At 45.2% G+C, this 25,310-nt stretch overlaps 1 protein-coding gene across 3 annotated transcripts in view; it reads right to left on the reverse strand.

The window, feature by feature from the left end:
* Kif13b (kinesin family member 13B) overlaps positions 1 to 25,310 on the reverse strand; it is a 138,476-nt gene that overhangs the window by 25,295 nt on the left and 87,871 nt on the right. For all 3 annotated transcript variants that reach the window (XM_070016776.1, XM_070016777.1, XM_070016775.1), the window contains exons 22-35: positions 24,079 to 24,249; positions 22,310 to 22,467; positions 21,020 to 21,152; positions 16,707 to 16,853; positions 15,870 to 15,899; positions 14,460 to 14,559; positions 13,874 to 14,000; positions 13,136 to 13,191; positions 11,601 to 11,725; positions 9,889 to 10,065; positions 7,198 to 7,290; positions 5,628 to 5,780; positions 5,310 to 5,387; positions 3,941 to 3,994 (exon numbers count right to left, since the gene is read on the reverse strand). In XM_070016776.1, the coding sequence (XP_069872877.1) occupies positions 3,941 to 3,994; positions 5,310 to 5,387; positions 5,628 to 5,780; positions 7,198 to 7,290; positions 9,889 to 10,065; positions 11,601 to 11,725; positions 13,136 to 13,191; positions 13,874 to 14,000; positions 14,460 to 14,559; positions 15,870 to 15,899; positions 16,707 to 16,853; positions 21,020 to 21,152; positions 22,310 to 22,467; positions 24,079 to 24,249 (1,602 nt within the window). The remainder of the gene's footprint in view (positions 1 to 3,940; positions 3,995 to 5,309; positions 5,388 to 5,627; positions 5,781 to 7,197; positions 7,291 to 9,888; positions 10,066 to 11,600; positions 11,726 to 13,135; positions 13,192 to 13,873; positions 14,001 to 14,459; positions 14,560 to 15,869; positions 15,900 to 16,706; positions 16,854 to 21,019; positions 21,153 to 22,309; positions 22,468 to 24,078; positions 24,250 to 25,310) is intronic.

Below are 25,310 nucleotides of genomic sequence, written 5' to 3' on the forward strand. Positions count from 1 at the left end.
AGAGACAAAATCTGTGCTCAGGGTATGGCAAGAACTGTCTTTCTAATAAATCTGATGTCATGGTCTATAGCATTTTTCTCCCTTTACTGAAGTGCTGAGAAAGACACAAAAGAAAGTGTATGAGAGAGAGAAAGAGGGAAGCAACTCAGTTAAACGTATTTCAGAGGCTATGAATTTGGGACTGTGAGTAAAGTGGAGCTTCCTCTCTTCAATAGCTCAGATCTTCAGGTCCAGGACATGAGTTTCGTTTGGGTTTGGCTCCTACCAGAGTTTACCTTATCTACCTGAAACATCAAAACATTTAATCTCTAAGCTATTTCTAACAGTCGGAATGTTGGCTGAATTCAGAATTGGCCATGATGAAGAGATACGAGAGAGGAAACCCTTGCTTCCTGTGGAGCCCCAGGTGATTCCATAAATATAGAGGATTACTGTTCAAAGAAATAAAATTCTCTGCAAGCCAGCAATTGTCTGGAGTTGGCTCTGGTCAGCAAGACAAGAGCCGAGGCCTTGCTTGGGCCCGCAGAACACCACTGGCTTTCCTGTCCCTGCTCTCCTGCCAGATCCAAATTCTTTCTTTACCCTTTTCCGTAAAAGTGCCCAGTTGTGATAAGGAAAGTTACAGAGGTAAATAAAGAGAAGTGCCAGTGACATTTCAGGTCCAAAGCCGCTTGTAATGCCATAAAGCAGTGACTCATGTTTGGCATCAGCCCGAAGAAGCAGGGCAGCATTGGATGAGGAGTTTCGGGAAAGTGACGTGGCTAAAAGACGGTTCAGCTGTGCTGACCCAGCATCCTTCAGCCATCCAGGCCACAAGGAGCCCTGATCTCACCAGAAACTCCAGGGAGTGACAAGTGCTAGATCATTTGGTGACAGCAGACTTCCTCTCTAGCACTTTAGAGGTAACAATACATTTGCTGAAGACCTCAATACACAGCCAATACTGAGGTGGAAAGACCAGCAACAGGCTGAAATTACTTTTGCACCTAATATGTGTTGTAGATGGTTATAAAAAGGCTGCTAAATTTAATTATGCCAATAAAAAAAACCCCTCCTTATAATGATGATGGAACATCTGGTAACAGTAAAATAGCAACATCACTTCAATCAGAAACCATATTTTATGTGTGCAGTTGAAAGACTTATCTTTTAGGTCCTAAGTTGAAATTCACAATAATCAAATTCTATTTTTCAAAAGATTAATTAGTCCATGGATTTGATCTTGTTTGAGCTGAGTAAAACAACTCCAATTCTCTCTTGCATGAGGGGAGTATGCAAAACAGGCTGGCAGGGTTCAAAGTATTATTAGAGAAAACAGTGAGTTTGCTTTTAGGGCCTTCCCAGGTCCTCTCCTGCCCCACAAGCCCAAATGCCACGACTTCCATGCCTGCCCACCTGTCCCCCGATGTCACAGATGCTTGCCACGGACGGCTCTGTGCTACGTGTACAAACCATTAAGAGGAAGGCAAGCAGGACCTGTCCTGGTGCCTCTCCAGCTTCTCAGTGCCACCTCAGCTAATCCCTAGATTCTCGAGTGGGGGCTACGACGGGAGACCCAGCACGTCCGGTGCTACCTGCGTTCTCATCGGTATTGCTCTTCTGAGCTTCCCCTTCACAGATGGGCTAATGGAAGAGAACAGAGAAAGCAGACAGAGCCCATGCAAGCCTTTGAGGTGGGTGACTAATGTAATCTAGAGACATCTCCGATGCAGCTTCCAGCATCTCAACTTCAGATGCTCTCAGACAAATCCTTTCCTGAAGAAGAACAAAGATAAGCCTTCTGTGTAAAATTCTGGGGTCAGAAGAATTCATAGGCACCATCTATAGATGGGTAAGGACTGTACCATATCGAACTACTTTACATTTGGATTGTGAAGGTAAGATCAAGTGTGGGAAGGCTCAGATAGCAGGAAGAGAAGGCTAGAACTTGTACCCTACTCATTAGGAAAACCTAATGGATTCGTTACCTCTCCTTGGCTTTCTGAAAACTGAGGTATGCAGGAAGTCTCCAAAGAAAAGAAAAAAAGAAGAAAGAAAAAAGCAAACATGAATCTTTCAGAAACACCCCTTCACTGATCACAACTAAAATATGAAAAATAAATCTGAAAGAACAGCAACCTCAGCCAGTCTTGGTGTCGGGCCTCCTGCCTCACCTTCCTGAGCTCATGGACCATGGTCAGGTGCTGTCATGCCTGGCACAGAAAACCCCTAGCAACTTAATAGATCAGAAAATAAGATTTTTAACTATGTGTGTGTGCGTGGTTCATTTCAGGCAAACTAACAATCTAGATGGTAAAATTAAGCAATTGGTTATCTTTACTATTCTCTAAGTTTTTGTAAGGAAGGTATCAAAAACATTCAAAAATAGAGTGTGGCTGGGCCCCGGTGGCTCACGCCTGTAATCCTAGTTACTCAGGAGGCTGAGATCTGAGGATCACGGTTCAAAGCCAGCCTAAGCAGGAAAGTCTGTGAGACTCTTACGTCCAATAAATCACTAGAAAACTGAAGTGGCTCAAGTGGTAGAGCACTCACCTTGAGCTGAAGAGCGCAGGGACAGCGCCCAGGCCCGGAGTTCAAGCCCCACGACCAACCAAAAAAAAAAAAAAAAAAGAGTGTAGAACAATTTAAAAGACAATAAGATGATGAACTGCATGCAACATTAGAAATGAAGTAGCTCATTTTCTGTTATGCACTTGCCCCCCACCCCAGTTATTCTGAAGCAGCTCTTACCCACGCTGCCACGTACAACGTCCACTCCTGACATCCTAACAGTCACATGTGCAGTGCAGAGCACACTACGCACAGGGGACAGAGCCAGCATCTAGCCAGGGCCCTTGGAAGGTGATAGGCACAAAGTGATCTGTAACATCCAGGCAGGACAGGGGCAAGGAGAGCTGGCGCTTTTCTGTGTCAATAGAAAGTCACTCTTTGTTTACAACTCCTACATGACAAAGCTGCATAAACAACAAACTAAACAAATTCTACTACCAAAATTTCTGTTCCCTTACTTTCCTTCCTCCTAACAAACAATACTAATTTTATGTGTAATTTTCTTATTTTTCAGAAAATTTCAATAATTACATCAGTACTTTACGATTTAAAAATCCAACCAGAAAGGTGAATATAAGCAAAAAAAAACCAAAAACCTCATTTTTTTAAACCCCAGTAAGACGGTGCAGAAGACCTTATTTGAAATGACAAATTGAAAGAGATAAGCACTTTCCAATATGTGTGATATAGTTCAGATGCTTAGGTAGAGTTCTGGAATGCAAAAGTAACATGAGAGGCTGGGCATGGTAGCTCACACCTGAAACCCCAGCTACCTCAACAGTCAAGAAGATGGAGGTTTGAGGCCAACCTAGGCAAAGCTAATGAGACTATCTGACAGAAGCAGCCAAGTATAGAAGTTCACAGGTGTAATCCCAGCTGGATGGGAAGCAAAGGTTGGAGAATTATTGTTCAAGGGCTTCAAGGGCAATTCAGGAAAAAACAAACAAACACAAGATCCTACCTGAAAAATAAGGTAAAAAGGTCTAGGCAGATAGTTCAAATGGCAGAGCACTTTCCTGGCAAGCACAAGACCCTGAGCTCAAACCCCCATAATGCAAATTATTGGTTAAACCAATAATCACATGAAAGATTTGAGAAGTCTGGGCTGGGAAGGTGGCTTAGTGGTAGAGCGCTTGCCTTGCATGCATGAGGCCCTGGGTTCAATTCCTCAGCACCACATAAGCAAAAAGAAAAAAGCCAGAAGTGGCGCTGTGGCTCAAGTGGTAGAACGCTAGCCTTGAGCTGAAGAGCTGAGGGACAGCGCCCAGGCCCAGAGTTCAGGCCCCATGACCGGACCCCAAAAAAAATTTTTTAAATAATAAAACATTTGAGAATACAAAGTTGAAAGGGTTCGGGTCTAGCACTGACAGAAACCACTATAAACACTCACCTTATTGCTGCCGAGGCTATATGAGGGGATCAGATCCTGTCGGCTTCCAGACAACTGAGAAGAAAGGGCAGAAGATCAGTCCCTGCCAGAAGCAGGTGCACACAATCTAGAAGGCAGAGCTCTGGATACCAGGGTGAGCCGGAGGGCAGCATGGGGGCCCAGACTGCAGCCTTTGGGACAAGCCAACCCCCAGGTGTTACCCTGACTCTCCAAGAGACCTGCGTCAGCTCCGGACGCTGGCTCTGCACTGGGCGACCCCGGCCTGGTGAGTGGGAGGCATTTCTGTGGTAACACAGACACTGGGCCGCCAGGATCCTGCGGAGACTGCACGCCTTTCCTGGGATTGTAAACTCACCAACTATGTAAGCCTCAGCCTCCCAAATACCAATCCTCACCTCTATCAGGGTATTTTCTAAACTTTTTTTTTTTTTTTGGGTCCGGTTGTGGGGCCTGAACTCTGGGCCTGGGCGCTGTCCCTCAGCTCTTCAGCTCAAGGCTAGCACTCTACCACTTGAGCCACAGCGCCACTTCCAGCTTTTTTCTTTTTGCTTATGTGGTGCTGAGGAATCGAACCCAGGGCCTCATGCATGCAAGGCAAGCGCTCTACCACTGAGCCACCTTCCCAGCCCCTCAGGGTATTTTCTAAAGGAAAGAGAGGACACTGTGCTGAAGTACGGGTGGCATTTCTGCATGTGTGGCTCTCCAGCGGGAGCCCCTCCCGCTCGCTGCTCCCTGTGCTGCAGTGCGGGGCCTGCCCTGCTTTTCCTGCTTGTCACTTTGGGAAAAGGAGGGGTATTTATGTAAAATGCAGAGAAGGGAAATGCATCCAGGAGCCATGAGCATATTTTTCAGGAAGAATTATTTTCATGATTCATATGACATACGTACAGTACATATGTACATACGTAAAGTACATCTAGATCTTAAAAAAAAAAAATCAACAAGCTTAAGCCACCAGTATGAAGCTATCCAAACCTGTTTTACTCCTTCACACTTTCCCAGTGGCCTTTACGGTCTGTAAGTCTACTCCAGACTTCTCAATGTAAGCATAATTTAAGCTCAGAAGATGAATTCTTGCCCAAGGCACCTGGCTAGCCTGGCTTTAGTTCCATCCAAACTCCTGACACCCAGCCAAGGCAGCGGGAGGACTATGAGCAACGTGTGACTGTCTCTCAGGTGGGTGTGCTCAATGCCCTCCTACACGGTGCCCTCCAACTGGGTACCGTGGCAGGGAGACTGGGGGGGAGGTAGTGCGGAAGGGCAGAGATCAGACACGTCAATCAATGCACTGAAGCAAGTAGCAGCTGAAGCAAGATTCAAGGGGTGCAGAGAGCGGTCCCAGGGGAGGAGGAAGGCAGAGGAGGCTCACTCTGTTCACACTGGGAGAGCTGATGCTCCTCCTGTTCAGCTTCCCCTTCCCCGTCAGCTGTTCCTTCACGGCCACTTCCTGCATGGGGACACAGAACAAACACCTGAGATACATCCAAAGCCGCGCTTTCTAGGCAGGTTTTCCTCATTCGCTAAATAAAGGCTATGACCACAAACAAGACAGAGTGACTCCATTACAGTCACTCTGCGCTGTTCAAGGTCAACTAACAGAACTGTGAAATCCAGAAAGCCAAGCACAGAACCAAGCTGGGCACAGAACCCCGAGGCTGCCCTGGCTGCCCTGGCTGCCCGGGCTGACCTGGCGAAGGCGATCTAAGGTCAGGAGGTTCTCCACTGCCAGCACGCTCCTCAGGTACTTTTCGATGTACGCCTCTGAGTCAGCAGAAGCTGCGTTTTCCACATTGGCTGCCATCCTTGCTAACGCTTCTCGTTCCTCCACTCCCTGAGCATCCTGGAGGACAGAAGACACATATGAAAACCAAGGGGAGCTGCAAAAGAAGACACGACAGGAGCTCTCGGATGCACACACACAGTTCTGAAGTGAGAGAATCAATTCCAAAATAAATCCACCCCAAACCAGCTTCTGGAACCTCAAATGCGCTGCCCATGGTGATTAGGTATCAGGGGGACATGACAGGCTGGTGAAACCCAGAACAGCTAAAATAGTTAACACAACTGCTTCCTTCAAAGAAAAAAGCCCACAAAACGCCAACCATCACTGATCTGAAAGGACCAGAAATGTAAGCATCTTGACAAGTTCACCGAGGCTGTACAACCCTAGGGACGTCTGGAGAAGGAGTGCAGAGGCACTGCGCTGACTCACTGGACAGAGGAGAGAACCCAACAACACTAGTGAGATGGCGAGAAGCTGTAGCTGTAGCCGTAGTATGGAAGGGAGAGGGGACACAGCAAGACACAGCCACGACCACACAGCCTACTCCGTGTAACACTCCTCACACTTGTCCACACCCTCTCTCCGGGTGGCGGCAGCCAATGGCTCAGAGCCCTCAAGGACAGAAGCCAGGCAAATCCTTACTTGGCTCTCTGGTGGAGCCCTTCCTGCTCCTCTGATGTGAGACGGCCACTTACAGAAGCAGGAGGCTGCCCAGCACTCACAGGCAGAGGGGCTAAGTTCCTCGGCAGAAGAGAAGTATAGTTTTGTGTACAAATGAAGCGGAGAAAACTCTTGCCACCACTTAATTTTAAAATACAGCCATTACAAAATACTCTACCAACAGAGGTTTTCTAAGTGTAAAGAAGTCGTAGCTAAGACAAGGGAGGAGTCAGAAGATGGCCCAAGGTCATCCTTGGGGACAGCAAGCTAAACTAAAGGGGACATTCTAAGCCCCACTTGTTTGACTCCTTAGAAAACCTCAGTGTATTCACAAAGAGAAATAGCCACCATCGCTAATATTCATAATCACTGTAACAGTAACAACAGCTATTACAATTTAATGCTGAGTACATGGGCACTATCTTAGAAACGCTGTCTCATTTAATCCATAAAAACAATCCTGTGACAAACTGGACAAATGAAAGAATTTATTATCCAAATTTACTTTGCTAGTAAGAGGCAGAAACAGGACTCCTGTTTGCTTCTAAAACCCAATGTGAATCTGGGCTAGGCTTGGTGTATTGTAATCATCCTTTTCTACAAATTAAAACCCATTGAGTTCCTTTCCCAACGACTAGCTCTTTAACAAAATACCAAGACCAGAACCTTTGAGGCCTCAAGCAACACTGCACTATTAGAAAATTCCCTAGACTTGTGCATTTAGTACATGTATTTCTTCGGCAAGGTGGCTTTTTGGGGAGTTAGCTTTTAAGCATTTATTTTTAGTAAATTCAAGTCACATCAGATCCTTCACCTCTGGGATATTGGAGACGATCTCAAAGGTCACTCCACAGCCAGGAATAGAGCTTCGATGAGACATCTTTTTTAGGAGACTTTGAGCAAAACCCTATGAAAAAATAAACAGAAGGTATAGTTTCCCACTTCAAAAATTTGTGCTTACATTAGCTAAAAGCCAGCACAAAAGAAATTGTGTTCACAGAACAAATGCAACCAGCCTATTTCTGATATCACCCCATTTCATATCACCCATGGAATTTGTTTCCTCCTCTTCGTCTTACTACACAGAGCCACCTGACTGGACACCTGCGTGTGTGCCCAGTCCTGTGGCCCACATGGGCACAGCACAGAGCTGAAGTCTGGGAGCTGCTGCCACACATCTACAGAGACAGCATGATGACCTTCTAACTAAGATGCAAGCAAGGACTGGTGACGCTTATGCTTTCTTCCCCCAGCACGATGGACATTTTGTGCCATGAATATTGACAAGTTCAGGCATTAAATTCTTGACCAAAGCAAGATCGTTATGAAGAATGATTTAAGAGTGCCTGGTCATTGTTTATGCTGACTATGCTCTTTGTTCAGTTAAGAATTGAACTGTTGAATTAATGCATAGATGACTCATTTGGAGATGCTGCTAAGTCTGAACATCCTGCAGAGGTTGAAGAGAGCAGAGATGAGGTTGGAATGCAATTGCTGAATAAAAATGAGAAGAGAAAGAGAACAGAGAAGGCAGGGAGCCTTTCTCCCCCAAGCAAAAGGGAAGGTGGACCGTACAAAAACTCCGAGAGGCAACACCAGGCCATTTGGTCTTAAATATACATAATTTCACAACTCCGCCTAATAATAATTCTCTCTTATTCCAAGATCTCTAGTTCACAGATGATGCAAGCACCTCGTTGTGCGGAGGGACCGTGTATTTGCCCCTCACTGCCTCCACTTTGATTTGTAGTACACGGAGCCCCGCCACGGTCGGGTGGAGCACAGCTGCTTTTAGAGGGTGGGAGAGAGGAGTATGGAAGCTACTAAATCTTCGTTGTTTTCTATTTGCAAGGAATTAGAGAAGCTGATGCACATCTATTAGAGTCATATGGAAATCTTTGCTCTTGCTATTAAAACAAAAGCAACTTATAGGAATTAAATATCTGAGATTGAGAGAAGATGGTTTGTCTCCCAATACTCGCAAATTACTTCAACCAGGAAGAAATGTGGCAACTTGTTGCTTCTACCATTAAAAAACAACATGCAGAAAACGGAGCGGTACGGATGTGATCACTCCATGAAGCGCTCTCTGTGCCGCCTTCGAGTAGCTGCTGTGCCACGTACGGCTTGGGGTGTGGCAACGAGGATGGCAGTTTGGAAATGAAAAATTACTCTTCAAGATGCACCCCAAGAACGGTATGTCTCTGTCAATCCTTTCTAGGCTTCCCAGAAAGGAAGCCGCGGCGAGTGAGCGGGAGACACGCCGTACACGTCTACAGGTCGCCCTGTGACCTGCGTTTTATTGATGTTGGGCTGGCAAGCAAAAGAGCTGCAATTTTAACAACATTACCGCCAGTCTTCATTCCAAGGATTGATATCAGTGTGACATCCAGAAGTAAAGATTAATTTCTGGGGGTGGAGATTACATCTAGGAGTCTGTCAACCATGACTGTGCTCCTTCTAATGAACAGGTTTATTCTCATCCGCACCCCTTTACTCTGTATTGAGAATGCCTTACAAAAGGGAGGTAAGTCAGTTAACAAGAACCCCAGAACAAACCTCCCAAATCCTTATATTGGATTGGGCTGGGAAGGTGGCTCAGTGGTAGAGCACTTGCCTTGCATGCCTGAGGCTCTGGGTTCGATTCCTCAGCACCACATAAGCAAAAAGAAAAAAGCTGGAAGTGGCGCTGTGGCTCAAGTGGTAGAACGCTAGCCTTGAGCTGAAGAGCTGAGGGACAGCGCCCAGGCCCAGAGTTCAGGCCCACGACCGGACCAAAAAACAAAAACAAAAACAAAAAAAACCCAACCCAAATCTTATATTGGCAAAAAGAGTTTCAATTCCTGCCCGGAGGTTTTCAGCTAACCCCGTCACGTGGGACGAGGTGGAGAACAAAGGAGCTGCAGCAACGCAGAGCTGCCTTCCGGGCCCCTGGGTCCACTCGTCACCCTGCTCGCCTCTCTGCTCTCCGCCCTCCAGCCGTCCTGCCCTCCCCTCCTGCCGCTTCTGCACACGGATTTCCTCTCCTCATGGGGCGCCCCCGCCTTGCAGTCTACCTTCTGTCCTCACGCCCGTGATCTCCACACGCGTGGCAAGCACCCGCACCCAGACTGCAGCTGTAAACGGACTTTCGCTCCCTAAAGTCCCTTGTAACTTTCTATTTACCTTATCCCAAAGCCAAATAGATGAATGAAAGGCTTCAAAGAAAGGAAAGCCCAGGAAGGGAATTGGAAGCAGCCCCTTGCGGATGATCCTCCAGGGCCCAGGCAAAGGCGGCATTGCCACCCGACTTCTCCCCCACGGCCCCCCGGTCACCAACACACTGATGCCTCGGAGAGGACGAGGGACCACTCCTCACTGTCTGGGGAGGGGGCTGCGTGGGACAGGACGGAACTGACACCCACAGAAGCAAAACTCAAGAGTGCTGTAGACCGTGTCTGCACAGAAGGCATGAGTGGGGCGCCTGTGGGTCAAGTCTCTGTGGCTGCTAGGCGGGAAGCCTCACCTGGCGGCCATGAACATGCACACAAATCCTTTTGCGCAGGACCAGCTGCATGTCGGCAGGGTGGCTGAGCTGGACCGTCACTCGCACGATCAGGAACACACGCTCCTCGGTGGGGGTGCCTTTACTGAGCTGGGGGCAGCTGTGTACCGCAGAGTCCCAGGAGGCCTCCGCCTTCACCTGCAGAGGAAGGGGGCCCACATGTTGCTCTCTTCTCTCAAAACTCAAAGACCCCCCTCCTTAAGGAAGCCTCTGTGACTTGGGCTGAAGTAATCTGAGACCTGCTCTGAAAAGAGGACAGCATATGAGGGTGTAGCTGCCACTGCTCGGTCTATAGAGTAGAGGGCATGATACTTTCTAGGCCAGCCTTACTATTCATTTTCCTTATTTGAAAAAAAAAAAAAATGCTCAAGCTGGCACCGGTGCCTCACATCTGTGATGTGAGCGACTCAGGCAGCTGAGATTTGAGGACCATGATTCCGAGTCAGCTCAGACAGAAAAGCCTAAGAAACTCTGTCTCCAAGTAACCAGCAAAATGCTGGATCAGAGGTGTAGCATATGTGGTACAACGCCAGCTATGATAGCAAAAAAAGGTACTAGCAAGCACATGCGCACACACACACACACACACACACACAAACACACACTGCAAACATCAAGAAAAGTTACAGTGGGAGATTCATCAATTAGGTGCATTTGTCCACCTTTGCTTCTTTCTCTCCTCCCCTTCCTTCCTCCCTCTCCCCGCTCCACCACTTGCATGCTCATTCACATATTCTTTTTGCTGAACCACTTTAGAGTAAACTGCAGGAAATTTAACATCAACAACAAGTTCCTTATTAGAGAGTCCATATTCAAATGTGTCCATGCTCGAATGTGCCCGGGATCACACACTGCATCTGCTGCCTTGTCCCTGTGGTTTGTTCTAACCTGAACAGCCCTGCAGCCTTTCTCATCACCCAAACCTGACCCTGGCTTAAAGGTAAACTGGCTGTGTGCTACAGAACACAGCCAAGGGCAAGAAGTGTTTCCTGGTGTTCGAGGCTAGGTTTACATATTAGGAACTCCACCTAGCAATAGCGTGTTTGCAAAGCAGCACATCAGTTTTCTTTCTTGAAATACTTGATAGACTTTCTCAAGCACACTCAAAGCCTGGGAATAAACTCCCAGGACACACCTATCACATCACTTTACTCTTCAAAATCAACTCTGTTCTCTCCTCATTTTGTGTTTGTTTTTGTTTTTATGTAGGATAAAATGTCTCACCACACAGCCCAGGCTAGCCCTGAGCTCGGTCTTCCTGCTCAACCTCCTAAGTGCTGCAAGTATAGGAGTACATTATCACACCCAGGTTTCTTTTCCTCCTTTTAAGTCTTCATGAAAGCATTTGAAAGCAAATGCCCCATGTGTTCTTGCTTTAGCTCCCGTACCTCAGTGCACCAAATGCAACTTCTGAGGTTGGAAACAGAGCTGAGGACGGGGCAGAGCCCCAGGCTGCCGCCTCCATAGTCTGCACTAACACAGGTTCCTCCCCAGGAAGGCAGACAGGAAAAGAGGGAGTGGGGGTCAAGCGCCACTCTTTGTGGAAGTTGTAATGAAAGGTTTTCATTTCCACATGTGAGAAATGTGAGGGTAGAGTGATTCTCCTGCCAGCTGTTTCAAAAGGCTAAGGAAACTATTTTTTAATCAGCTCCTCCTCAGGCCTGGTGCCTTACCTCTCCATCGTGGTATTTCACGATCTGCAGTTCAAAGAACTCATCCTCCTCCTCTCCAGTCAGGGTGGCATCCCATCCACCAGCCTCTGGGTCGTCGAGATTATCCTGAGAGCTGAAATCGTCCGCTGAAAGCAAAGACGTTCCACGGCAAAACATATCATTTTCAAGGACGACCCCCACCAGCTCCATTTCAGTGTGCTCATTACTTCTGCTTTAGATTTCATTTGCTTTTGTTCTGCAATCTCACCTGCCACTGCTGATGACCATTTAATAGTTCACAGATCTTAGCAATACCTCGAGACATTATCTTAAACTGCTGCCTTTACACTTATTTCACATGGATGGCAAACAGAGCCAAGATGCCGAAGAGGTTACAGAGGATGTGCTGATAAATGTCACAATCCAAAATCCCCACCTTTCTAGTGGCCTGAAGAAACGAGACAATTCTAGCTCCTGGATGGCGAAGTCCCACAGGCTCTACAAGCTTGACACGAAACCCCAGCCAAAAACCATGCTACAGTGCCGTGCTCAGCCAGGCTCGGGCCCAACCTCCCAACTCCACACCCATCTCAAGTTTGTGCAGAAGCACCAAAAGCAACTGGGTGGAGGTGGCCCAAGAGCGTGTGGAGTACTGAACAAAGTCCTGAGTGATTCTTCATCTATCCAGACAAACCGGTCTCCCTAAAGCTCCCTGTTTTCCATTTTCTCATGCATTCCTATCCTCCATACGCAACCCCTCTCCTATCTGGAAAACCTAATGTAAGAACAGACCAGTCGCCTTGGCCTGCAAGGATCAAGAGCACAACAAAGAAGGGTGGAGTTCTGCAAGAACAGTTACAAACCAACAACCCCACCCCACTGGATGGACAGAAAGACATTTATAATGGCCCTATATTATTCTCTGTGTGTACACATGTGAGACACAGGGATACAAGATGCTGATTATCTCAAACATCACAGCTTACTTTCTGCTCAATGGAAGGAACATACCCAAGCCATCCAAACTCGCCAGTTTAGTACACTGTTCTGCTGCAGATGTTTTAGGAACTTGGCCGCTGACCTTCACATTTTAGCTCTTTAAATCAAACCATTTATTTTCTATTTTTCTTCCTACAGAATATGCTGGGGAAAGGGGTCAGCAAAACAAATTATGTACCAAAAAAAAAAAAAAAAGACAATGCAGGGGTGCATGTGAGAAATTCATTAAATAATGCTAAGAAAATACCAGAAAGCATGCTATCTGCTACCACAAGTTATTATTCCACAGATCATTCTTGCCTTAAGGATAAGGTGCAGAAAAACATAAGCACTGGCTTAAGTGGGTGGCAACAGAAGCATGCGTGGAGAGCTTTGGCTGCTGCAATGAACAGCGAGAAGATGTCATTGCCTGTTGCTACTGCAAAAACAGGGCTTACAAAAAACGAGGTGCTAACCTCAGGGTGACAGGTTGTCTAGAAACACACTTGATTAGAGGCTAAATTTAATTAAGTCACTAGCTTGTCAGGGTAAGCCTTCAGAAGATCCTTCTAACTTACCATTTAGGTCAAGGAATATAACTGGAATGTGAGTTTCCATCCCAGGCACCGGGGTCCTAAAACACGAAGGACGAATGTCATCTCAGGTCTAGCTGACTCAAGTAGCACACACTTTGGGACACTCAGGGACACGATAGTCCAGGCAACAAGGTGCCAGGCATTGGTTTCACTACCATTTAATGTGAAAGACTTAACTGTAAGAACTGCTTTAGATGCTCAGACACTGAAACTCAGCTTCACACACCCACTTAGCTGCTCTCAGTAAAGCCCCATTTAAACTTTCTTATTAAATGACATACTTATGGGCTCTGTGTGGCTTAACTTACTATCTTTAATTTCTATCAAGTAGCAGAGAACATTTGCTGACAGCACAGTTTCAACTAGGCCCCAAACCAAAAACTGGTAAAGATTCAATTTTCTTGACTGAACATCTTTGAAAGGAATGAATGATCCAAGAAATTAACATATTAACTATTTTTTAATGCTAAGTGCACCGGTACTAAATATTGATTTAAGTTCTCAGAAATCTTAATTACTTTGGCTAATAAAATTATTAATGAAACAGTTTTAGGCCATAGTTATTCAGCACATGAAAATAATTTAACAGTTTCTTTCAAACAACTCTACCCTCGTGAGCACCTATGTATCTTCAACCAACTGCACCACACGCAAAAGCCAACCAGACCCACGGGGCACAGTGAGCACTTGAAACTCATGAGAAACCCTGTGGGGTCCTACCATTCTGCTGGCGCCCCTGGGATACCACTGCCAGCGGAGGGGACCATCACTGCGTTCCTTTCTTCGGTGAGGGTCAACCGCATCTCTAGGAGCTGTGCCTCGCGGTCAGCGTCGTCTTCTGTTTTATCTAGAAAGTCAGGAAGAAGGAAGGATGGGATCCAGATATGGCACATGCTGTTCCCACATCCCTTCTGAGCAAGCACCGGCTCTGCTTCCATTTCAGTCACTTCAATGCTAGTGGACACTGGTGGGGATGAAGGACGGACTCTAAGCCAGGGTCAGCTGGGTGACACGCCACTGGCACCGGGGCGGGACCTTTTCCTATGGCAGTGTGTGATGGTCGCCAGAGCTCTGGACATGGCAGGTGAGATGTCGGGGTGATGTGTGCCTTGCACATCTTTCTTTGAATGGGATGGGGGTACAACATCAAGACATCATTACAACTATATGTGTTTTCTGAAAGGACGTGACACACACAGTAAGCCAGGAGAAATAAGCAGACGCTCTGGCCACTCCACAGCTGACATCTCAGCCCAGCTGGCTTCAAATGGGGTGGAGAGGGGAGAATACCGTTTGCTCTGCCTACCATGTTTACTGACAAGCTTTTGCAGTTGCTGGTCCAAATACTCTTGACGTTTTGTTAATGCGCTGAGCCATTTTCTACGCAGTCGCTCTAAATCCCGATCCTGAAAGGAAATGAGAAAAACTACTCCATATGATGTCCAGACAGTAATCAGTATATGAGACTGATAACTCTTACTTTACCCCAAGATTTGAAAATGAATATATTATGTAGTAATTTATTAGTGCCACCAGACAACTCTACTAGCAATTCAAGCAGCATCCTCTGGTATACAGAACATGTTTTATTTCTAATGGCTCAAGGGGTAAAAAAAATCCAAGAATTAGCAACAAAGATCTCCTACAAGTTCTCTTTGCTGGACAGAACCAACAAATTGTATTCAAAAAAATCCCTCAGATTTGTATATCTCCAGGTCACCAGAAGAATACTTCAGATTTTATAACTACAGCCTTCTCCGTGTTCTCTAGGCTCCTGAAAGCAAAAATGTGAAGACTTCTCTCCCTCATTTTTGTGTATTTTAGGGGCTGGGGATGTGGCAAGAGATGGGCTGTTATTGATAGACTAACACCACCACCAGTCAACACCTGCAAGCACTCCAATCTGACCTTGTTTCCTTTGTAATGAGATTAGGAGACAGGGCGGGTCAGCGGAATGTTGCAGATGCCCTGTGTCTGGATTTCACCAGGCCACTTAACCAAATAGCCTATGACATTCTTGTGGACAAGATGGAGAAACGTGCAATGCATCAGCTTGGAAGGAAATCACAGAGGACTAAAACATCACATCCAAAGGGCAGCGATTAATGGAATAATGTCAGCTTAAAAGAAGTCTCTACTGTTATGCCATAGAACTCTACATTTAACCCATCTGATGCAATGTTTTTATCAGTGACTTATAGGAAGGCAGACATTTCTATCAAATTAGAATGATGCAAAGCCAGGAGAGTGACTACACTGGATGACATAATCAGGCTCCAAAGAGCTTGGGCAGTCTTAAAAGATGACTAACAAGATGAAACTTCACCGATACCAACAAATGCTGGCAAATTAGGAGAAGGAAAGAAAGGGGGAGGCACTACATAGCCCCTCTAAGACCACAGGAAGTATCACGGAGGGCGACCTGGCTTCACCTGTGTGAAACTCTTCTTCAGTCCTGACCTCACTCTGTGGAGACAGGGTGGCTGGAGCAGCTCAGGGAGTGTTCAAGGAGACTTGGTTTTTTAGGGAGCCAGCTCTCCCTCACAGGCCTTCCCCTAAGGTTTGTGACACAATACTCACTAGTTTGTTTTAGTTTAGGAAAAAAGCAGTATTTGAATTAAAATTAAGTATTAAGTAACAGTACAGCAAGAACCTGGACTATGTAATTAAGTACTTTAATCAAGCTGGTTTGATGAAGTAACAGGTGTTCAATTACCTGATAGCTGTCCATATCCTCTTCTTCTTCCTAAAAGAAAAAACACGTGTAAGTAGAATCAGAGTAATTATTTATCCAAGAATCAGGCTGCCCTACACTACACAATCTGAATCTTTCTCCAGTTTATGTCTTCTAATTTAATTAATACTATGTCCTGGCCCATCTACCTCAGCCTCATTGGTGTCAGGAAGTTGGTAAGACCTCCAGCTTCTTAGAGGAAGTGAAGAGCCCTCCTTTGACCTTTTTGAGAACCAGTACAATGCTTTCCCCGCTGGGCTTACAGTCCCACTCACCAGGGAAAATCAAACACCTGCTGGCAAAGAGTCTTCACAAGCCAGTAGGAGGTGTGTATGGGGGGGGGGGGGGAGAGAAAGAAGGGCAGTGAAGAGGAGGTTAATCGCTGTTCCACCAGGGGAGTTTGAAAGACTCAGAGGTTTTAACTCTCCATTTGCCAGGACAAAGCCCAGGGATTACAGTATGATATAGATTCCACAAAAATGCAATGCCCTTGGGGCTGGGAAGGTGGCTCAGTGGTAGAGCGCTTGCCTTGCAGGCATGAGGCCCTGGGTTTGATTCCTCAGCACCACATAAGCAAAAAGAAAAAAGCCGGAAGGGGCGCTGTGGCTCAAGTGGTAGAGTGCTGGCCTTGAGCTGAAAGCTGAGGGACAGTGCCCAGGCCCAGAGTTCAGGCCCCACGACCGCACCCCCCCGCAAAAAAAATGCAATGCCCTAAAGGAGATGCTGAAAGGAAACAGAGGTTCTGACAGAACTGTTCACTGCTCCAAAAGACTTGGTCTGGTTTTGTCGTTCAATAAGCACACACACATAAAAACTTACGTGGAAAGTGCCATGAATCCTAGGGGACTGGAGTGGCCTCACTTGCACACACCCGATCCCAACCGACAATATGCACTCTTCCATCAGCGGCAACGTCCCAGACTCCTGCACAGACTTCACTTCAACTTGAACGCGCCGGGACTGCCCCTGGATTACAGATAATTTGGAATCTCAGAATCAGTTTCTGGATTTCCAAATTTTTGGTTTAGGGAGCCCCCTACAGACTGATGTTGAGAAAAACATCTCTGACTTTGGAGACACTAATTCACCTATCTTATAAATGCTAAATACAAAAACGAAAATTTGAAACTCGTCAGGAAAACTTCCCTTTTACACAAGTACCATCATAAAGAATGAAAATAAGGTTTATAAGATAGAAAATGAAAATACCTACTTTAATAATCCAGTAAATACAAATTAAACATGAAACAATTTTATTTTCACTTGCTAAACTAGAAATTATACTTGGAAAAGGCAATTTCTGCTATCACCTAAAGTTCATGAAACAAATATCATAGAGTGGGGCACAAGTGTAAACTGGTATCAGCTGGGTACTGGTGGCTCACGCCTGTAATCCTAGTTACTCTGGAGGCTGAGATCTGAGGATCACAGTTTGAAGCCAGCCTGGGCAGAAAAATTCATTGAGAGTCTTATCTCCAATAAACCACTCAGAAGAGGCCAGAAGTGGTGCTGTGGCTCAAGTGGTAGAGTGCTCACCTTGAGCACAAAGAGGCTTCAGGGATAGCATCCAAGCCCTGAATTCAAGCCCTAGTACCAGAAAAAAAAATGTAAATAAATGAATGTATCCTTTGTTCCAACAATCCTACTTTCTAGTGATACCTTCTAAGTAAATAATCATGCATTTTTAAAATGTGAAAAACAAAAAAATTGGATACAAAGTAAAAATGTACTACTGCTGACTTTAAATAAACTAACACATGAATATAAAACACTTTATAGTCATCGAAGAATTGGTGCAGCAAATCCTGACAGGCTGGGAATGTGGCCTAGTGATAAGAGTGCTAGCCTTGAGCAAAATAAGTTCAGGGACACTACCTAGGCGCTGAGTTCAAGCCCCAGGACAGAAAAAGGAGAGGGAGAGGGACAGCGACAGGGAGAGGGGGAGAGTGGGAGAAGGAGAGGGGGAGAGGGAGAGAGGGAGAGAGGGAGAAAGAGGAGAGAAAGAGGGAGAGAGAGAGGGAGAAAGGAAGAGAGGATAAAAGGGAGAGGGAGAGAGAGGGGGGGATAGGGGGAAAGGAAAGGAAAGGCAAGGCAAGGAAAGGAAATAGGAAAAGGAAAAGGAAAGCCCCAAGAGAGAAACATGACATCCGTGGTTAAGGAGCAGACCGCCAAAGGCAGGATACAGTCTACTTTTACGAATAAGCAGAATTAGGGGCTGGGAAGGTGGCTCAGTGGTAGAGCACTTGCCTTGCATGCCTGAGGCCCTGGGTTCAATTCCTCAGCACAACATAAGCCAAAAAAAGCCAGAAGTGGTGCTGTGGCTCAAGCGGTAGAGCGCTAGCCTTGAGCTGAAGAGCTGAGGGACAGCGCCCAGGCCCAGAGTTCAGGTCCCACAACCGGACCCAAAAAAAAAAAAAAAAAAAAGAATAAGCAGAGTTAGAAATAAGAAGGATCAGCTGGACACTGGTGGTTCACACCTGTAATCCTATTCAGGAGGCTGAGATCTGAGGATGGCAGTTCAAACCCAGTCCAGGCAGTAAAGTCCATGAGACTCTTACCTCCAATTAACCACCAGAAAACTAAAAGTGGCGCTGTGGCTTAACTCAGGCACAGCACGCAGGCCCTGAGTTCAAGCCCCATGACCAACAAAAAAGAAAAGAATAGGGCCAATGATATCAGAGTCACGGCCCTTATCCAAGAATAAGAATAGTTTTAGAAGTACAAAATAAACTGACTGGAAGAGACTGGTCCAGCTGAAGAATATTTTCAGAATGAATCCTGTATGACTCTGTATATTTAGGAAGCAATATTTGTGTGTGTGCGCGCACGCAGTGCGCATGCACATGTATGTGCACAGCACATGCACACACACACACACACACACACACACACACACACACACACACGAGCCAGTGCTGGAGCTTGAACTCAGGGCCTAGACACTATCCCTGAACTTTTGTATTCAAGGCTAATGCTCTACCATTTGAGCCACAGCTCCACTTCCAGCTTTTTGGTAACTGGAGAGAAGAGTCTCATAGACTTTCCTGTTCAGGTTGGCTTTGAACTGCAATCTTCAGATCTCAGTCAGGGCAGACAAGTCTGCAAGACTTAATCTTCAATTAATCAGCAAAAAGCCATGTTCAAGTTGTAGAGTGGCAGCCACAAGCAAGCAAGACATAGTACCAGCACAAAAAATAAACAGCAATATATTCCACTTGTCAAGCACATTCCAACACATTAAACTCAGGTAAGCCTAGCGTCCAAGGCCCTTTCAACCAGCTGCCACAACCTTCTGCCATCTCTTCTGGCACCCTAGCTATACATGAGGACTCAATTCCAGTCTTAGGGCTTTTATTCTAACTGCATGCGCAGGAAAAAAAATCTTTCCAGACCTTTCACGCTCTTGTGGACACCCCAGTGAAGGTTCCCATCCTTCACAACAGCCTTCCTGACAAACCAGATAGTTCTGAACACTCTAGCAAAAGGTATCACCCACATGTCACAAACACAAAAATAGCCAGGTGACAGGAAACTGTAGAAAATCATCTGGCCTGGCCTCGGGAAGATGAATTTTTTTCTTTTAAGCAGACAGAGTGCTAGATGAATCTTTTTTTTCTTTTTTCTTTTGTCCGTTGGGGGGCTTGAACGTGGGACTTGGGTGCTGTTCCTGAGCTCTTTTTGCTCAAGGCAAGTGCTCTATCACTTTGAGCCACAGCACCACTTCCAGTTTTCTGGTGGTTGACTGAAGATAAAAGAGCCCCATCAACTTTCCTGGTTGAGGTGGCTTTGCACTGCAATCCTCAGATCTCAGCCTCCTGAGTAGCTAGAATTATAGACATGAACCACCGACATTGAAAGAGAAATTTCTAAGGCAGCCGACGAAGACATGTATTTATTTTAAAGATGCCCCAAAAAGGATGGTCTTCACACCCTTAGGATTCTATTCTGAGGATATATGTCACACAGTAATTGCAACACGTCTTTTTGGTTTTGGGTCCTGGCCCATACATGAATGCATGGGCCAAATTCATTTGCTGGGGTCAGAAGCAAGTGCTTACTATCTCCCATCTTCTAAAACATTCAGATACTTAAATAGTAAGCAAATGTTCTCTTTCCTTTAGCCTTTTCTCATATTTTTTGAATACTTTCCTGATTTCCTAGCAATATTCTAAGAATTTTATTTAAAGTGTGGAAACTCTCATAAGATTTAGTACTATACTAAATGTTAAATTCACGCACAACAAAACAAAAGGAATATTTCCAAATCACTGGTACAAAATGCATGAGGAACTTTCCTTCTTGCTGCTGCTTGTGCGTTCAGATTGAGGGACTGAGACAGCCCTGGGGTGAGGTGACCGCCGTCACCTTTCTTGCTACAGACCGTGTGTGCTCACTCTACTCAGCAGCACTTACCTAACCCCTCCCCGTGGATAAGCACTGTGCTCCGTGTACAGCACCTCTCTACACGCCATCATCTCCACATGCAGGTGAAGAGAAGAGGTTCCTGAAGGGGCTCACAGGGATCTGAGACAGCCAGGACACCCCAAGGCCAGCACACGGACCTGACCTCCAGCATGCTGACCTCTGAGCTGTTCTTCCTCATAGGCCTGCGCCGCTGCTTGATACAATTATACTATGTCCTATGATCCCATTTTCTAAGTTTTCCTTTGAAGATTATCCTTTCCTTAAACTCTAATAGAAGCTGTTTTTAAACTCTCATAAGTAACAAGATTCATGACCATGAAAGAAAGTATATATGAAGAAACAATTTACATGTGAGAAAATGGACTTGACCAGTCTCGGTTTCATTATCTCCAATTAAGAAAAATTTGCTATTTTTCCAGGCATTTTTGCCAGTGATTCATGCCTATAATCCTATCTACTCAGGAGTCTGAAATCTAAGAATTGAAATTTGAAGCCAGCCAAGGCAGACAAAATTAACCAGCAAAGAGCCAGAACTGAAGGTGTGGTTCGAGTAGGAGAACACCAGCCATGGGTGAAAAAGCCGAACCAGAGCATAAAGACCTGACTAAATTTAAGCCCCAGTACCAGCACCAAAAAGAAAAAAAAAAATCTAGTATTAAGCCTTCTGAGGCCAAAGAATTTTATACAAATATATGTAATCTTGTTACCTGCCGGAGCTGAAAAACCCCTCCTGTTGGGACATCCTTTGCAAGAGTCACTTCTACAGGACAGTATTCGCCATTCTCATTCTGCTCCAAAATCTGAACCCAGAATTCCAGCTTCCTGGTGACTTCACTCCACCTAGGAAATAGTTGCAATTCTTAGGAGATCGTACATTTCCGTTACTACGGGCAGCTTAGGATCCTCTGCATGAGACTTAGCCATGATAATAACCTCTAAACACAGTACTGGAGTAGAACTGCCAGTAGTCAATTAGAACCATGCAAGCATACACTGACACACACCATGACAAACCAACTTTCTGCCTTTTTGCTACTATTGTTTTTTGTGGGGAGAAAACTGGAATTGAAACTACAGCCTTGCTTTACTACTGAGCTACCCAGCTAGCCCATCATGCCTCTATTCTGTTCTGAAACATAGAATAACAAATCTATTTCAACATGATTGCTCGATAACTGGAACATTCTGATCAGATGTACGAAAGCAAGTGCCAAGATTATCTTCTCATAGATAAAAACAGTGCCATATGGGTCAGTGATTTGACGAGTATCTTTTCTCAGGTCAGTAAAAGAATCGAGAAAAAAAAATCTTGCTTTCTAATTTAGGATTTGCTAAAAGTTTCTAGATGCAAAAAGAGAAAATCTGGTCTCATCTATAATTAGATGAAAGAAAAAACATCTTCTATTTCTGTCATTCCCTTTTAACTCTTCCAAGTCAAGAAGCAAGCCTACCTGCTCCCATCAGTGATGCCCCTCCAACGAGGTGAGCTAGCGACACAAACACAAGCACTACCAGAGACCCTCATCCACTTCTATGGCCAATTAGTTTGACATAAGTCACAGTGATAAGTCGCCATTCTCAAGAAGTTTCACTGTTTCTTTGTTCATAGTCCTGGGGACTGAATGCAGGCAGAACCTTGTGCTTGTAAGTGCTTTAACATTCGAGTCACAGTCAGGATGTTATTGCTTCTTCTTAAATAGCTACACACTTTCTTCTACCACTCTTCCAAGTTCACTTCTCTAAGAAAGTTCTGCTAGGAGTTAACACCTGGAGCTTGACAGTTACTCAAGAAATGGCATACACCTGTATAAATGGCAGTGTTTATTCTCTAGTAACTTCTTTATATGTCTTTTTTTTTTTTTTTAACCAGGGCTGAGAACCGAACCCAGGGCCTTGTGCGTGCCAGGCGGGCGCCCTTCCGCTGGGCTAAACCCCCAGCCCCTCTCTAGTAACTTCTTGAAATTGTCAATAGAACCTGATGGATGTCTACCATTCACCTGTCCCGGAGACTCCGTGTTTTTGCTTGAATGATTCCTAAATCCCACAGAGCTGGGTTTTTCCGGGGATCAGTCATCTTATGCCCATATACTTCAATTGCCAACGCTCCTTCGGAAAGATGCTCAATGAAGTCTTCAGTGATGTTCACAGAAAACTCCTGAAACACAGCAGCAAAGACTTGTTGGTAATCATATGCTTGCTTTTGCCTATTTCTGTCAGTCCCTTTTAACTCTAAATTATGGGTTTAATCCTATCAGGAAGGAAAGAAACAGAAAACATCTTCATTATAGAACAGAACTGTCATCTAACACCAATAATGGGTACCCAGACAGACTTAAAAAACAACTGTAACCCTAAATTTTTTAAACTTCACTTTTGAAGTCTGGTATATACGGCCAGTACTGTATTCTACTTTCTTAGCAATGTTCTGGAGTTACTTTTTAAAGTAACAGTATTAAGCATTGCAATAACTATCAGGTCTTTTTTTTTTTGGATGGGGGATCCGGTCATGGGGCCTGAACTCTGGGCCTGGGCGCTGTCCCTCAGCTCTTCAGCTCAAGGCTAGCGCTCTACCGCTTGAGCCACAGCACCACTTCTGGCTTTTTTTGGCTTATGTGGTGCTGAGGAATCGAACCCAGGGCCTCATGTATGCAAGGCAAGCACTCTACCACTGAGCCACCTTCCCAGCCCCTATCAGGTCTTGATATGAGAGTTTCTACATGTAATAAGGTAGCAATATGTTGCAAAAAATGTTTTTTCTATTTGTTATTAAGTTAACAATCTTTAATAATGAGACTGGAAATAATGATCATTAGTGACAAAAAAAATCACTAAATTTTAAGAACTATTCCCACCCAGTCCTCATAAGACAGCATTTTGCAATTGGGATTTTATTCTGAAACACTCTTAAATAAAGTCACAGAATTTCTCATTGGATAGCATCTCCTCCACCTTCTCTGTCTATCTTTGATGCGCTGAAGATATAGGTGTGTTTTAAATGGGTTAGGGAAAAAAACCTTGTTCTTGAAAAAGAAGAGCTAGATCAAGTATAGCATGGTAGCACAAAAGATTCTGGAACCTGCTAGGCCAGGCTCTACTGCTGAGTAGCCACAGGGCAAGCAAATAATTTGGTCAAAGAGACCTGTGTGAATGGTTTCTTTAGTCGAAAAAGTTCTACAATTCAGCATCACCAGTAAGGACTTGAGGAAGAATGAGATGTGATGTCTTGTCTGTTAGCTTCATTCTCACTAGCCCTTTCCTACAACAGTTTCTCCAGCTACCTCACATAAAACATGGATGCCACGTGGAGAAGAGCTCAAACAAATGTACATACACACTTGCATTTCTTTTTTTCTTTTTTTTTTTTTTTTTTTTTGTCAGTCGTGGGGCTTGAACTCTGGGCCTGGGCGCTGTCCCTCAGCTCTTCAGCTCAAGGCAAGCGCTCTACCACTTGAACTACAGCGCCACTTCCGGTTTTCTGGTGGTTTATTGGAGACAGGAGTCTCATGGTCTCTCCTGCCCGGGCTGGCTTTGAACCGCGATCCTCAGATCTCAGCCTCCTGAGTAGCTAGGATTAAAGACGTGAGCCACCAGCGCCCGGCTGCATTTCTTTTTTAAACCAAATTTTGAAGTTTTAATCTTGGACACATTAAATGCATTGACACTTTGACCTTTTACTCCATCCAAGAAATATATTGGTACAAAATTATTCAGAAAAACAAGATTTCCTTTTAGTTTTGTTTACACATGAATTAGTAAGCAAACTCACACTGCAATGGTCAAAAACAACCATGCACTGAGGCTCCTTGCTGGCGGGAGAGGAAGAGGTATCCACTTCAGGGGCAACTATCACAGGCTCCTGCTGATCCCAGAAGTCGTATTTGCAAAACACAAAGTGGGACAGATGCTGTGGCAACCCTGTGGCTTGGAGGATTTTCACCTGCAAGGAAAAGAAGGCTCTGTTTAACTGCCGAGTCCAAGGCTCTGACTATGTCTATTGGGGGATAAATATAACTGCTGGCCAATTTTGGTTATATCCCATTCTCTCCGGGACTATGTTTCCATATAAGAAATGGTAACCATGATTTTTGTACCTACTGAGAGAGGGTGGGATGATGAACATCTAAATTCTAGTTTCTTAGAACATATTAAGAACATATCGTCATCATCAATTCAAAAGGAAATAGTTCCCAAACACCAACACCACTGGGTGGCATACATGTGGCAGTCCATGGATGTGGCAAGAACGAAGTTATTAACTACAACAAATGAACAAAATCAAAGTATGTGCCAACAAAACAACAAATAGTAAAGAGCAGAACATTTGATTAAAATATAAATAAGAACAAGTTTCTCAAGTAGAAACGCCACTCACTATGATGGTATTTTTTTTTCCTGAAACTTCCTGAAGATCTAGGGGAAAGAGCAGGAAGATGGTGATGTTTACCACCTAGTGCAGACATTTACAACTGCCTCCAGACAGATGTAGGGGTGACAGATATTCAAAGGAAGCATGCTGTGAAGAGGACTGACTGCCGCTTGCAACTGTAAGCATGGCTAGACTCCTGCTGAACCAGACGCAGCACCCAGAACAAATGTGACTGCCTGCATAGATTTTAAAGCAGACAAACACTCTCCACATTGTTTTTTTTTGGGGGGGGGGTGTCTAGTCGTGGGGCCTGAACTCTGGGCCTGGGCGTTGTCCCTCAGCTCTTCAGCCACAGTGCCACTTCCGGCTTTTTCCTTTTTGCTTATGTGGTGCTGAGGAATTGAACCCAGGGCCTCAGGCATGCAAGGCAAACACTCTACCACTGAGCCACCTTCCCAGCTCCTCCAGGTTTCTTCTGGCAGCAGCATCCACCCAAGCTTCTGCGATAAGCTGTGACAGTCTGAAACTCCTCCAACTATGCAGAATGGTCCTAAATCCTAAAATCACTTCAAGTTAAATTCTGAAGTTGTGATTGGCTATGTCATTTTTCATACAACTGAGTATTAATCATA

This window comes from Dipodomys merriami, unplaced genomic scaffold, assembly GCF_024711535.1.
Source record: "Dipodomys merriami isolate MVZ:Mamm:240054 unplaced genomic scaffold, mDipMer1.0.p SCAF_12, whole genome shotgun sequence".
Classification (NCBI taxonomy): Eukaryota; Metazoa; Chordata; class Mammalia; order Rodentia; family Heteromyidae; genus Dipodomys; species Dipodomys merriami.